General features: G+C 33.8%; 1 protein-coding gene across 1 annotated transcript in view; it reads right to left on the bottom strand.

Annotated features, from left to right (window-relative positions):
* ARID2 (AT-rich interaction domain 2) overlaps window positions 1-16,799 on the bottom strand; it is a 158,866-nt gene that overhangs the window by 66,169 nt on the left and 75,898 nt on the right. Inside the window, exons 4-5 of the mRNA XM_090273041.1 lie at window positions 10,785-10,918; window positions 1,985-2,203 (exon numbers count right to left, since the gene is read on the bottom strand). Of these exons, the coding sequence (XP_090129167.1) occupies window positions 1,985-2,203; window positions 10,785-10,918 (353 nt within the window). The remainder of the gene's footprint in view (window positions 1-1,984; window positions 2,204-10,784; window positions 10,919-16,799) is intronic.

Here is a 16,799-nt window from a genome sequence, read left to right as displayed (position 1 = left end):
TGTCTTTCACTTAATGCCTTAATAATACGTAGGCGTGGAAAAACAGTGAAATGCATTTTAAGATATCCTGTTCACTAAAAACTGTTGCATAGTATATGATAGAAAGTCATAATAATCTCTTCAAAATAGATTTTTAATTATGTAAACAAATATTGGGTAAAAAATAAGATGGAAAAGTTAAATTTGTTGTCACTTTTACTATACTTCTTTAAACACAAAATGTATAAACATTCCACATTTTCAAAGAAAGTGTCATTTATATTTATCTCTCAATTGAAATTCTATGCCCTAAAAAATAAATCAAAACATCTCAAAAGCCTAACCAAATCAAATACATCCATAATCCTCAAAGAAATTATTTTCATAATGTAAAACCAATGTTTTAAGTATGGGGTCTTCATAAAGTCTCTGTACTCTGGAATTCTAAACTTCTGACTTCCTTATATAGCATCTTCTAAGTTGTTAGTATTTTATATTGCTACACTGAATAATAATTTAGTCTTTTAGATAAATAAAAATATTTAAGGAATGTGAAAAGATACGCTGGGTCTAAAGAATATCATGCTTCAGTGCATCAAAAGTGTTAAGATTACCTCCATAATATATACATGTATAATCCTTATTCAATGATAAATGAGAAGACTTAAAAAGGAAATTATTCCAGTTTGCAATATTATTTCTAAAAACTTCACTTTACGGTTTCTATAAGTGTAAAATAACCTTGAATTCCATTCTATATTAAATGCTGAAAGATGTCTTTAAAATATCAAAATAACTAATGCAAAATAATGTTGAATGCAAACTAATTGAAAATTAAATTAAAAATAATACATAAAATATGAAAATATTAGAAATTGTAGAACATAAAATTGTGATGGAAATGCACCAAATTTAGATCTTGAAAATTATGATACAAACTGAGAAGCACTGATCTTTGTTCCTTCCCCATGTAACCAAGAATAGTTTCAGGAAGAGTAAGAAACTAATTCTCACTTTTGTTGAAACTAATTTCAAAAGTGCCTTCATATCAAGTACATATCAAATTATACTTAGATTATGCTTAATAAATTTATGTTTGGAAGTACACAACTTGACACAAATTGCAGAAAAATAAATTAATTTGCAAACATGTTGCAAATTAAAAAAGTCATGAAGCTATAAAATATTACAAAAAATTGTCAGGCTTTATCTCCTGTGATATATATATTTCATTAATGATAAAATAATTTCAATGCATGTGAACACCTTATCCTTTATTAGGATATACTTCTTGAAAAAGAAGTTACAAAGGTGTTGCGGTAGGAGGGTTGAAAAGCAAAAAAAAATAAAAATAAAAAAATTGTATCATTAACATTCAGCTAACATGGGTATTTTAAAACAGAAAAACTATGAGCAAGAAAGGATTTCAAAACACATTTTCTACATCTCTATTAAATATTACATTAAAGTTAGGAAACTGAGCAATTTCATCTGAAGAAAACCTAGATTTATTAAGATAATTTCACAGAAAGTAAAAAATTTGATTTATAAAAACTTATACCTAGGAAAAAGGATATAAAATATTTGATAAATTTTATTTTGCTTATTTAGGCAGCAAATTATCAAATGCATTGATCTAACTGTTTAATTAAAAATTATAAACACGCAATACAGAAGCAGACTTCAGAAAAACAATTTCATCCAGATCCTGGTTTTCTTGATCAGAATTTTATATCAAGCAATCTTCTCAAATCAAAACCTACATACACTCTTAAAAAAAACCCAGGATTTTTAGTTCAAAACTCTAGTGAGACTAAATTACCATTCAAATATTTAAGGTTAAAAAATCCAAACATTCATTATTTTAAATAAGACATTTAATAAAAGCTAATAAATAATGCTAATGTATTGACTAATAAACAGTACTTTGTCCTTATACAACTAAAAAAAAAATCTGTAACACCATTATAGAATTATCATTCAATATGTTCAGCTTAAAACTTACTGTCATCAAACACCCCAGCATTAGCAAGTAATAAGGTGATGATTTTAGGGTCTTTTTCAAGTTGCATGACGTGTTTGCTTTCATTTGATAGGAGAGTGCATACATTAATAGCAAAGTCCACTTCATTTGGGAGTCCAGATAACAGTGAAAGCACCAATTTATTATAATCATTTGGCGAATTGAAGTCCATAGATAGCCCATAACTTTGACGCAGATAATCTAACAAAGATGAAAACGAAAACATCTTAAGTTTATCAAGGAATAGAAACTGTTGTTGTTAATATCCTCTGAATACCGGAGAGGAACTCGTTTTCTTCTATAAAATATAAACTAAGTAGAAATCTAAAGAGTTCAGCTTTCTAAACTCTGTAAGTTAAAATTATATTCTTCAGGAAGTATTAAAATAGGAAAATGTATATACCCTCTTGGATATAATTTCCAAGTTATTATTGTGTCATCATTTTAATTTATCTATTCTACACATTTTACTCTTGCATTTGAGGGACTTATTCTGGTTTTTATATACTATAAAACTAGAAAGACTGGTTCCTTTGAAATTTTTAACAATATCATGTTTTTAGACACACTGCCTACCTTCTTTACCTAATTGTCAAATTATTCCTTTTTTAGGTCAGATTATGACATAATTAACATAGTAAAATTCACAAATTTTAGTTTACAGTTATATGAATTGTGATTGTCTTTTAACCACAACTACAATGAAGATACAGTGATTCCATCACTCAGTTTCTTTTTTTCCTTTGATGTCAAATCCCTCTTCTACCCAAAACCACTAATTTCCTTTCTGTTCCTATAGCTTCATTTCAGAATTCCAAATAAGTGGAATTGTACAGTACATAGTCTTTTATGTCTGAGCTTTTACTTTTTTATTTATTAGTTGTTTGGTTGACAGATCCTGCCTCAGGTTAATTTGTACAACTAGCATAGGAGGATAACAGCTCCATGAAGAAAGCAGCCCACAAGTCACACCAGTCCTTCCACCCTCTCACATCAGCAGACAGGAGGCCTCTACTGTAGAGCCTTCGTGGGGGCCTGGATATCTTTGGGAACCTGAACTGCAACAGCAACTGGGGCTTGGTTTGAGCCTTGGCCTTGGCTTTGGACTTTGGCCAGCAGAGCCCGAGACCCCTGGCAATGTGGGAAGGAGCTTGTTTTCCAAGCTTGGGATGAGCGATATAGACACATCAACTGAGCTCGCAGATGCTGCCCTTTGGGATCTTAGGCTGGACCTCTTTGGGCTTTACAGGGCCTTGATAGCCTGTTCTCATTTATTTTATTTAGCAAAATGCTTCTAAGGTTAATATCCATGATGATGTGTGTATCACTAGTTTGTTCCTTTTAATTGTTATAGGATGGATATAAAAAAAGAAAACCTGTTTATCCATTCCCTAGACAAGGGACACTTGTACTGTGTCCAGTTTTTGGCACTTATGAGTACGACAGCTATAAACATTCACATACAAGACTTTGTGCAGACATATTTTATTTCTCTTAGATTGCTGGCTCACACATAAGTGTATGTTGGCTGTAACATCTTGCCTTTCTCACCCCACTACCAATGTACAAAGAGTTCCTGTTGCTCTGCATCTTTGTCAGCACTTTTTATTGTCAGTTTTAAATATTTTGATATGAATCACTTATCTAATATTTGTTTTGTGAATATTTTTTTCCCAGACAGTTGCTTGTCTTTTCATTTTCTTAACGGTGTCTAAAGAACAGATGTTTTAGAAAGTCTGAATTATACATTTTTACCTTTACAGTACATGCTTCTGTATTCTAAGAAATTTTTTCCTAACACAAGGCAACTAAAATTTTATGCAGAAGAATGAATTTAAAACACTTCCAAAATTTTGAAGGTAAGAAAGATGGGGTTACAGAACACTGATGTATCATCATAATATATACATATAAGAAAATATTATACTTCTAGAAATACTGACTCTCGACTGGGGCGTTTAGGCCTTAGAAGCTATGTCCTGTGACATTTCTCACATAAAGATATAATTAGTTTAATGGGAGAAGGCAAGACAACAAGAGTTAAAATACTTCTAGATGAAACACTTCAGAAACATAAGGATTAAAAATAATTAGAATGCAAAGTAGTGATCTATTATCACAACATGCCACAGAATAAAATCAAGTAGGTAAGAAATTTCTTCATTTCCCAGTGTACACATTTAAAGAGACAGCTCTTCAATTCTAAACTATTCTAGGAATTTCTCTAATAGTGTAGTGAAGGAGTACCACAATGCAGTTATGAATGACTATGAAGAGATTCTTTACCATATTTAAGGTTGAACAAGAACATATCATTCACTTCAATAATCTTGAAATATCTCATAAATATCTGAAAGTAAATATCTGAAAAAAGTAACAAAACTTCTGTGAATATAGGGTTAGATTTTGATATTTCTATACTGTATACTGTAATTGATCACAAGAACCCAAGTCTCAGCAATAGCTAAGTTTTTAGAGTTCACAAAACTTTTAAACAAATCTCTTCAACAGAAAAAAATTTGGAACCTACATTCAATGCCTGTCAAGTTTTATGTGCTTTCAATATGATCTTAGAATTGTTCTGTTCGCTTACATTTCAATAATCCTTACCTGAATAACTTGGCCAAGGACATCTCCAATCAAACCAAAATAAATAAATATGATAGTTACCAAAAGTCCTTTAATTATATCACGCTTGGTAAAGATTCCTAAGATAATGTGGGGAAAAAAATGCTTATAAGATTTGAAGAGCCTTGCCTGTTTCCAAGGAGATCTGATCATCAAACAGCTATAATTTTATACTTGGAATGGGATTAGAAATTTATTCCCAACATTTTTAAAATACAAATTTTGTTTACCCTCACCCAAGGACATTTTTTCATTGCTTTTAGAGAGAGTAAAGGGTGGTGGGAGGGAAAGAAAGAGAGGTATGTACGTGTGGAGGGAGAGAGACAGAGAGAAACATCAATCAGTTTCTTCCCACAGTCTCCCTGGCTGTGGATAAAACCTGTAATCTTGGTATGTGCCCTGGCAGGGAATCGAACCCACAACCTTTTGGTGTATGGTACAACACTCCAGCCAAGTCACACAGGCCAGAGCTATTTCAGCACTTTTAACTCAAAGTTTATACAAATGGATTAATGCTGACAAACTTAATTACTTTTTTCTCTTCTTTTTGTTTTAAAGACATATGGTTAGATGTTTTGTAATATAATATTTTAAAATAGTTATTAGAATTATAGATAATTAGAACTTCGCAGACTTTTGGAGATTTTTGTAAAATTTTCTTATTTGACAAAGTTTTCCAAGTATTTTAAAATGTATTAAGCCTGATTGGTCTAGAGTTTTCCTCTTTTTGGTAAGAAGAAAATAATAAATTCTTGAGATATTTCAAGGGCCCTTTGAAATACCCCAAGACTATAAGGAAATCTTCTATTTTAAAAAATTTTAAGTATATTTTATTATGTTCTTACAATAGTTCCAATTTTCCCCCCCTTTGCTCCCCTCCACCCAGTACCCCTCTTCCCCCAGCAATCCCACCCCACTTAGTTCATGTCCATGGGTCGTGCATTAAAGTTCCTTGGCTTTACCCTTTCTTATATTATTTTTTCAATTAATTAATTTTTATAACAATAAAAAATAACGATTCCCCCCTCTCAGACTTAGGACCCTTTATAATCTTATAAAGGACAATAGGCGAAGGTCTCGTGCTCCTCTAGCTGCTTCAAGCTGGACATGGTCGTCGTCCTACCTACCCTTGGGTCCAGAAATCCCTAATAACAGTGGGGGTGTGGAGGGGAGGGTGGCCTTCCCACATGGAGAAGGATCTTGCAGACTCCAGGTCAGCTGGCTGTCTCCAGACAATGGTGTACTTGGTTTAACAGGCTGGCATCCTTGTTGTATTAGACAATCACTCAGGTAATGAGCTCATAGGCTTATGCCCTCTGGTTCAATTTTGCTCGTTTGTTTGTGTTGTTGAATAGTGTTCTGTATTAGGTGATATCATATGGTATTTTTCTTTCGTTGCCTGGCTTATTTCACTAAGCATAATTCTCTCTAGTTCCATCCATGTTGTTGCAAATGGTAGAAGTTCCTTCTTTCTTTCTGCTACATAGTAGTCCATTGTGTAAATGTAGCACAGTTTTTTGATCTACTCATCTACAGATTGGCACTTAGGCTGTTTCCAACATTTAGCTATCATAAATAGTGCTGCTATGAACACAGGGGTGCATATGTTCTGTTGAATTGGTGTTTCAGGATTCTTCAGATATAATCCTAGCAATGGAATTGCTCGTTCAAAAGGCAGTTCCATTTTTAGTTTTTTGAGGAATTTCCATACTGTTTTCGATAGTGGCTGCACCACTCTGCATTCCTACCAGCAGTGCACTAGGGTTCCCTTTTTTCCACATCCTCGCAAGCACAAGTTGTTTGTTGATTTGTTGATGATGGCCGTTCTAACTGGTGTGAGGTGGTATCTCATTGTGGTTTTTATTTGCATCTCTCTGACGGCTAGTGATGTTGAGCATTTTTTCATATGCCTTTGGACCCTCTGTCCTCTTCAGAGAAGTGTTTGTTCAGGTCCTTTGCCCATTTTTTAATTGGGTTGTCTGTCTTCTTGGTGTTGAGTCATATAAGTTCTTTATATATTTTGGAGATCAATTCCCTGTCTGAGGTATCATTGGCAAATATATTTTCCCATATGGTTGGTTCCTTTTTCATCTTGCTGATGTTTTCTTTAGCTGAGCAGAAACTTTTTAGTTTGATGTAGTCCCATTTGTTTATTCTTTCCTTTATTTCCCTTGCCTTAGGAGATATATCAGTGAAAATATTGCTACATGGGATATCTGAAATTTTCCTGCCTATTTTTTCCTCTAGGACTTTTATGGTGTCACGGCTTACATTTAAGTCTTTGATCCATCTTGAGTTTATTCTGGTGTATGGTTTAAGTTGGTGGTCTAGTTTCATTTTTTTGCATTCCCTGTCCAGTTCTCCCAACACCATTTGTTGAAGAGGCTCTTTTCACTCCATTTTATGTTCCTTCCCCCTTTGTCAAATATTAGTTGACCATATAGACCTGGGTTTATTTCTGGGCTCTCTTTTCTGTTCCATTGATCTATATGGTTGACAAACTTAATTTAATCAGGGGCAATGGCGTGTCTGTTTTTAACTTAGAGGAAAGGAAGAATTGTTCCTAGAGTACTGATTACATTGCAGGGATTATACAATTCTTTGATTTCATTGATAGTGACAGTGATTGTTGTAGTGCAAATGTGTGTTAGAATATGAAACATTTAAGGGAAAATTTTTGCTTAAATACAAATAATATAACTAAAAAAAAAGATCTCCCTATATGAAACTTTCCCAAACTTAAGTACTAAAAATGCAAACAAACAGGGTGTTTGGCCTTCTTTTACCAAAATAATTGGATTGGATTAAATAATCACTAAAATCATGGTTAGCTTTAAAACTCTAGTTCTCCCTGGCTGCTGTGGCTCAGGGGATTGAGTGTTGGCCTGCGAGCCAAATGTCGCTGGTTCGATTCCCAGTGAGGGAATGACTAGGTTGCATGTCAGGTCCCCAGTTAGGGGCACAAGTGAGAGGCAACCACACAGTGATGTTTTGCTCCCTCTCTTTCTCCTTTCCCGTCTCTCTAAAAAACAAACAAACAAACAAACAAACAAACAAATTATTAAAAAAAAAAACTCTATAGTTCTTTTAATTTCAATGAGACATTTTTCAATTTTGCCTTTCACAATTTTTCTTTTAAAGATATTGCAAATAAACAATTTTATTTTAAAAGTAATTGAATTTTTAATGTTAATTTAAAAATATAAGAGAACATGAACAAAAAGTCCTTAATAATGTACTCTATAATACTGCAGAACTGACTGTATTCAAATTAATACAAAGGGGAAAAAAAAAAAAGAGAAAGAGGAAAACCAAAGGATTAGGTATTTATAACAAGGAAAAACATGGGAAACTATGTGAACAAATGATGAAATCACCATAAATGCCAAAGTTTTATAATCCTAAAATTCAAAGCAAAATCTGCTCAATATTTTTGGCCACTTAAAGTCATTGGGCAAAACAAGCCAATATCCTTAAAGGAATATTTGGTCCTATATCAATGGACAGTATTCCATTTATTCTATTTATTATGAAAATTATGAGTAGAATTGACCTGGACTATTGCCAATTCAAATTTATTTATTATTCAAAATATTATTTTAGAATAGCCTTTCTTAATATCAACAAGTATCTTTAGATAAATATATTTACCTACGAGGAGAGAAAGGCTGTATGATCCAAGATGTAAACAAATCTTTTCATAGGTTTTAACTAAAATTTTCTGAAAGCTCTTATCTACCATTTGGTGATTAAGTAAAACACCCACAAACTGACCATATTTTTCTTAATGATACTTGGAAAGAATCATCAATGAAGGATTTGTTTTGTATATTGATAATCAAGGTAGTTTTAGAACACTGTCATAATGTTCTATGGCTCCTTCTAAAATAAAAGCACCTTCAAATTCATAAATGCTGCTCTGAAACACTACCTCTTTTCAGTATGAATTAGATATACTATAGTCTGATATTCTCCAGCAATTCCTAGTCTCTTCTCTTTCATGAGTTCCCAATCCTGATTTTATCAGTCATACAACATGTAACATAACTGCTCAGATTCCCCTTAAAACCAAAAAAAAAAAAAAAAAGGACATATGACAGCATATCAGAAAGGAATTATAACACCAAGTTAAGCAATTCTGTCATTCCCTTAACTTGTAAAGCTCTAGCAATGACTTTTATTAGGCTTCTGAAATACCAGAAACACTTTACATCTTGTTCTTAAAGTACGTATATATGTTTTAATCAGAAGAGGAAAAAAACAAAGAACCTGATGCAGAAAAAACAAGAGCAGACACAGAAGTGGGTGAGTTTAGAGATCTGTAATAGCAGACATCAAATTCTATTTAAGCTACAATAATGGACTGTTCTGCTGTTATTATAATATAGGAACAACAGAGTTATGAAGCTGAAAATGGTCTTAAAGGTTATTAGTTCAATGTTGCATTCAATATAGAAATAGCCTCTGTAACACCCGTGAATGAAATAATGGTCATTAGCCCTTTTTAGGAACAGGGAACATATAACCTAACAAGTCACCCCACTCTATTTTCAGCTTAAACTATTAGCAAGATCTCCTATACGGTGACTTAAAATGTTCCCCTTTAATTCTGTTTTTTGAGGTAATAACCACTCATTAAAAATGAAGCTAGGTTTGGTTTGCACTCATCACCATATGGCCCCAATTATATAAAACCATCATATGAAGCCTCCTCTAAAGGAGATCACAGATTCGGTTTCCTCAGTTTTTACTCATTGGAAGGAATATAGAGTCAAATTCAACATGAAAGAAACTTTGAAAATAGATAATAGAAAATAAAATTTAAAAAAGCACATATGAGAGAGTTTAAGGATAACCTGTAAGAGACTGGGACTACAGCACCAATGAAGAATAATAAATATATAGATCATTGTATATTTTATAAAGACTACCCTTGAATAGAACCCTGGCTGGTTTGGCTCAGTGGATTGAGCGTCGGCCTGCGAGCTAAGTGTCGCTGGTTCGATCTTCCAGTCAGGGCACATCAGAGAAGGAAAACTCTGATTCCAAAAAACCTCCCCTGCCTTGCGGCATACCTCTTCAGGGGAAAGGCTAAGGGAGTAAACCCCGACAGAAAATCCGGAGCCGGAGTCCCTAAGGCGGTTTGACGTTGTAGTCAACACCGGCAACTCCTGCGGCGCACCTGAAGCCAAGCTGTATTGACTCCGTCTTTCCCTTGGATCCCTCAGCTGCGAAAAGAGGGGGGGTCTGCTGCATAGGCAACAGCAGACCCTCCATATCACCCTGCCCAGGCTCTGTAGCTTCAGCTTCACTGGAGAGGACACTCCAGCGTCATCGCAAGATGTCGATTCAACACGGGAGGAGACAGATACCGTGTCACTCCCGAGTCGGACTGCACAGCCATTCTCGGCGGTGCAGATAGACTCTTAAGAAGCTACACCATCGTCTCTCAAGACGGACGGCTGCCGACGACCCTTGAATAGACATTATCTCTTTTTTAGGCCACATGTTGGTGACTGAAGAATGGAGCCGTTTATGTCTTCGAGCTCTCTTCCTAGTCACCACAGCCCCAATTACCAGAGTCACTAAATACTGGAACCTCTATTGACTCTGCCTCAAGAATCTCTTTATTAGACTCTCAACCTGATTATTTCCAATCTGAATCCTGTTCTTTCATCTGCAGATTCCTCTGTAACTATTACTAGAATGACTCAAATAAAAAAATTAAAAAAAATTATTCCTGGTACCTTTGCAGGAAAATAACTGAATACTTAGAAACATTTCTGAGGAATTCTGGTGCTGGGAATTCCAATAATTGTAGAAAATCTAATAAATGCTATCTAAGTATTCTTGGCTTTTCTAATCCTAACAGAACCTTTCTCATGTTAGTGACTATTCAGGTTAAACTTATCATTAGCGAAAAAAATAAGAAAAAAACTTCACTTAAGAGTATAGGTATTTGTAAGTCTGGAAATTGCTGCAACCAAGAATCTTACGTAGCCTCTGATAGAAAGGGCCTGATACCAATTAGATGTTGATCCGCAATGTTTAAGTGTTCTCATGAGCAAAGTAAGGGATTAATTCGTTGGATGATGTCTATTTTCCTAATTCGTACATGTGGACCTATGCCCTCTCAATTTCCAGCAATATTTACCTGATACACTGTGTTGCTGGTAATTGTAGGAAGATGGAATTGCACCAATAGGAAGCTGTGGCTTTGGATTGCCTGGTGGTACTTCATCATCATCCTCCCCAAAATGATGAACTTTCTCGTATTTTTCTAGGTAACTGAAATGAAAAACAGCACAGTAGAGATTTAAAAGTACATTCTAATTTTAACTCCTACTACATATATCTGCTTTCCTTTTCTCAAAGCCCTAAATTTAAAAAAATATTAGGATACTACAAACCTCTTGTATTAGAGGAACAGTCACTTCAGCAATAATACTGCAGTCAAACTCAATGCAATGATTCTAGAAGTATTTTTATATTTACAGAAAAGACAATACCACTACTGAAATAAAAATATAAAAGAAATATTAAGGGACAACTATGTATAGATAAAAGGCAGTATATTTTATTTACTGATTTAAAAAACATTACACATGGTCACTGTAAAACCAACTAAAAAATGAGAAGATTCTTTAAGCCCTCGCCTCCCCAGTCTCACTCAGCAGAGATAACAATGGGTTCATGTGCACACATCTATATATTTTCTGTGCATATTTTTATTTACCAACATATTTTAGAGATCTAGGCATGTCAACACATATAGTACTAGTTCAGTTTTTTTAAACAGTTATATAATATTTAATTGTATTGATACATCACAATTCAACTAGATCTCTAGAGATACATTTAGCTATTTTCAGTTTTGTTTTTTGCTATTATAAATCATGCAGCAATAAGCTTAATCTGTGTACTTGTTAAATATTCTTCTCTGAATAGACATTGGAAATGGCATGCTCATCTTAAACAGCAATATAGCCAAGTTCCCATCCAAAATTCATGTGTATAACAAATTTTGACCAATTTCTTAGATAGTTCTTGGATCCCCCACTATATTACCATTTCTGAGTATGATCAATCTTCTTAAAATTAATTAGAATTAAATTTCCTAATTGACAATTTATCATCACCTACCAGTTTATAGTAAGTTCTCAAGTAAAATTTTAAAATGGGTGAACAATGGTCAAACCTCTGTCAAAGACAGCACTGTAACTAACAAACTTTGTTACTGTACTTCATAAATAAGATGACTAACATAACTTCTTATAATTATCATAGAAGAGTTATAGATGTGATTATTTTACAGATCAATCCATCTGCCATTCCTGATCCAGTCAGGTACTAAATCCATTAGTAGCTATTTTAAGCCCTACAGCTACCCACGTCTTCGCTTTTTTAGTCACAGACAGCTTGAGATGAGAGAGGGGTGTATCAATGAAAGTAAAGGATGACTCAAAAGTATTAATTTGTTTTTAGTACCAGAACTTAACGTTCAAGGTAAGATGAATAAAAGCTAAAACTTTACAAATATAAAAACTAATGACATGAAAACTCATTACCACTCCTCTTTTTCCCCTTTCCGTTTTACAAAGCACAATAATTCATGTCTTACCTTGAAAAAAATTAAACCATGCCTTTCTATTACTTCCAAGTTCTCCATATAAGCTCAGAGAGAGCAAGTAAACTAGCTGGCAGCTTGATGGCTAATGAATCTAACACTTTACTGTTGGAGCTACAGCATACTAAAGCAGAGACATAACACAGATATAACCTTTGAGCACTGAGGAGAGTATGCAGCTGCTCATATTTCACTTTGATCCTGGGGATGTCCCCCAGTAGATAGCAATTACAGTCCAAAAACATAAAACAAATAAAAAAGATGATTAAAAAAAGGCAGTCTCTCTCCAAGATAGACCCACAATAGATGTAAATAGGTAAACATCAGGCCTATTCTTTTTGAAAATCTAATGCAGGAGTCATAAAAAGAAGAGTATATAAAATTGAGACAAAAACAGCTGCTCAAAAATTATGTGACATATTTTCTGCAAATGAGGGGATCACATGAAACCTCTCAGGCAATAGTATTAATATAGGTATTTTAGAGAGTATAGTCTTTCAGAACTGACTGAACGCACTGTGCAATGGTTAAAATAAACTGAAGATACTCTTTATTAAATAAATTTTATCCAAATATAACAAAAATAACAAAATTAAAATCTTACACTAATAATATTTTAAGATGCTCTTTATAAATTTGTTACTTACAATTGAGTACAGCTGATTTAAAATTTGTGTTTTTTATTATAGCTGAAGGAGAAAACAATATTACTAGTAAAGAAGGATCATAAATATAGTATTTTTCCTCCCAGAACACCCAAAATGGAGCATAATACGGAGTAACTGACAGCAACACAAGTACTATATACATATAATAGTATATAATATATACATAAACCCCTTATAATTCAAATTTTCATAAGATTTTAAAAATATATGATTTCTAGTCCCTTGGCACATTCTAACCTCATTCCTCCAAGAAGATTCTTTACATAATTCTAATTCTCAGAAATGTATGCTTTAGGCAAATTGTTATGATTTGTGAAATTTTTATTTCCCTGGCTTGAGGATCATTGCTTGTGCTCATCGTCATGATTAAATATTTCTGAGACTCAGCTTTTCTTTAGCTAAAGTTTCCACACCCAGTTCTGATCTTCTGTCCCTCTTAATAAGTATTTTTTTGATTTTTCAAAGAGTTATACATCTAAAAACTAAAAAAGTATAAACAGACAAAAGAAAACACCTAAAATTAAAATTAAAATCTAAGTCTCTATCATGACCTTGAGGTTACACAGATATATTTTGTTCACTCATTGAACTACAAATGCTAGACTGTACATTTCTCTTCCTTCTCAAAGGCAATAACATCACTTTTAATTGTTAATATATTGATAATACAAGTATTTACTGATCTCTTACAGTAATCTGCCTAGTACACTATATATTTAAGGCTGGCAAAATATTGAAATCTAGATGGCGGTAACTCTCTCATCAGGCAACCTCAGAAAATTAGTTTCCCTAGTTCAACATTAGAAACAGATTCAGGTGAGATGAGTTATATATATTTTTTCTTCACCTTGGCATTAATTTATTTTGTGGTAGATTTTATGCCGTAGTTCATAGACTTAAGAGGACGGAGGCAAAATATCCTCTAAGGATAATACAGAAATTACCTTAAATGGCATTGTTCAATTAAAAAGCTTATTCACAATAGCCAAGTGCTGGAAACAGCCTAAGTGCCCATCGACAGATGAGTGGATCAAAAAACTGTGGTACATTTACACAATGGAATACTATGCAGCAGAGAGAAAGAAGGAACTCCTGCCATTTGCGAAAACATGGATGGAACTAGGAGAATTATGCTTAGTGAAATAAGCCAGGCAAAGAAAGACAAATACCATATGATATCACCTAACACAGGAAACTATAAACAACACAAACAAAAGAGCAAAATAGAACCAGAGGCAAGTAAAGAAGGAGCAGACTGACAGTGACCAGGGAGGAGGGGGGAAGTGAGAAGGGGGGAAAGAAGAAGGGTCTAGTCAAGCAACTATATAAATGACCCTTGGACATGGACAACAGGGTAGGAGGGTGGGAATGAACTGTGGGAGAAAGAGGTGGGCAGGGTGAGGGGGTGAGCAATGGGGAGAAAAGTGGGACAACTATAATAGAAAAAAATAAATTAATTAAATAAATAAAAATTAAAAAATAAAAGAAATTGATAAAAAATACATTAAACTAAAAAAAAAAGAAAGACTGAAAAAGGGCTCATGGACATGGACAACAGTGTGATGATTGTGGGGGAAGGGAGGTATAAGGGGACTAAATGGTAATGGGAAATATACAATAAAGATTAAATTTTTAAAAAAATTTTAAAAAGCTGAGGTGTGACTAAAGCAATGGGAGCAAGGGGAAAGTCCATTCAAAACATCAAATAATATGGGTAGTATTATTATGCATTTGGGACATTTTAACCTCTTGCATTACCCTGACAGATTAAGTACACACACACACACACACACACACACACACACAAATTAGGTTATAAAAGATTTGAATATAATAATCACCAGTAAGATTAATTTATTAGACATACAATGGTATTCTTTTCAAATCTCCATGAAAATTATAAAACTGTATATCAATTCACACAGAAAACCACAATAAGGACTACTATATAGAGCACATTCTTTAACTACAATGCAACTCAAAGAAGTTTTTCCTAAATATAGAAATTAAACCTTGGAAAATTAAAAATAACTTTTATGTACAATACCAAATCTATATACAAAAGTAGAGAGACTGGTACAACAGTATCCCCACTTCAGCAGATATCAACTCCAGGTAAACCTTGTTTCACTATACCACAATTAACTAATTCATAACCCTCTTCTGGGTTATTTCAAAGCAGTTCCCAGAATTTTATCTGTAAGTATTTTTAATAGAGTTCTTGGTAATTAAACACAACAATCAAAAAACTCTTTGATTGTTCTTGTACCAAGGGAAAAAAATCAAACATATATGATTGGAAATACTTTATAAAACTTTTTCATATGTTTTAGGAACGGATGGCAGTTCAAAGACCCATATCCAACTTTTCCCTTAAATACAACTGCAGTGAACTTAAAGAATAAAAATAAAGGGATACTGCATAATTTTAAGTTAGAAACTTTTAGAAATTCTTGCCCGTTACAAGCAACATCAAGGATCTACGAGACTAACTTGCAAAACACTTCTTGAGAGAGTAAATGCAGTCTAGTGGAACAGATCCTAGGCCAAAACATGTAAAAAGGCAAGTTCAATTTGCATTTCCTTCAGCCACTCTGGATCAAAAGATTATGAATGTGTGTCTGATAATGGGACCCAAAGAATGACCATTATTAAGAAGAAACTTATATAGAAAGCTGGTTGAACTTAGTGGTTGTCCAAGAAAGCAAAGTCCTTTATAAACTTCACCTTGTAGCATCTTTGTCAAAACGAGCCTAAAAACCCAGACATGCGGGCACCTATGAAAAGCACCAATACGGGAAGACCAGTGTCATCAGGTAAAGAGACCTCCACTGATGTGGTGTACAGTGGCTTGGAAACTAGAAGTGATGACATTTCTTTGCCCCAAATTATCCCCTCTTGCGGGAGGAAGCACTAAAGAGTAGATTTGAGAAGGTAGAAGATAACCTTGGTAGAGGGCAAGCTTGAGAAATTGTTCTACATGGAAAGGAAAAGAACTAATGAAAACGATTGGTGGTCAAAAATGAGACATGTATGATAAATAGGAGCTCAAACATAGAAAGGAAAAAAAAAAACTGTAGTTTTGAAGAAAGTCCAAAATAAATGGTCTTTGACATAATAATAATAATCATTGACATAAATAAATTTCTTCAGCTAAAATGCTTAATGTGTACATCAAAAAGGCCCCTGGGGCTGGGATGCCAGAGTGTATGGGTCACAAGGCAAAAATTAACAAGACAGAAAAACACTCAGACACATTTTGATGAAAAATTTACATTTCAAAGATAAAAAAGGTTCCTAGAAATAGAACCACCCCCACTCTCCAGAAGCTACATAGAACAGGTGAACTAGCTTGACTTCTCTTCAAAATTCATTGCTAGCCCTCGCTCAGTTGGTTGGAGTGTCATCCAGTACACCAAAAGATTGCAGGTTCTATTCCTGGTCAGGGCACATACCTAGGTTGCGGGTTTGATCCCTGGTTGGGGTGCGTACAGGAAGCAACCGATCAATGTTTCTCTCTCACATCTCTCTCTCTCTTTCCCTTCCTCTCTCTCTAAAATCAATAAAAACATGTCCTCAGGTGAGGATAAAAAAAATTGCTAGACAATAATAAACAAATATCAGAGTTTTGAGGAGAAAAGTCATTTATTTTGAGTAGAAATGAAAATCCAATCATGTTGCTCAAGACAACAGAAATTCATTTCAGATATATAATGATTCAGAAAAAGAAATAAAGTCACATAGCTCTCTGGAAAAAAACAAACCAACAACAGTCAAATAAGTACTTTAATTGACAAATAAATAAAAATTAAGAAATGGTTAAAACAGGTAAATGATGATGTGCACAGAGACTATTTAAACTCAGCTATTAGTC

This window comes from Furipterus horrens, unplaced genomic scaffold (genome assembly GCF_987537825.1).
Source record: "Furipterus horrens unplaced genomic scaffold, mFurHor1.1.pri manual_scaffold_4, whole genome shotgun sequence".
Classification (NCBI taxonomy): domain Eukaryota; kingdom Metazoa; phylum Chordata; class Mammalia; order Chiroptera; family Furipteridae; genus Furipterus; species Furipterus horrens.
Note: the sequence above shows the minus strand (reverse complement) of the source record. Positions and strands in the feature narration are given on the sequence as shown.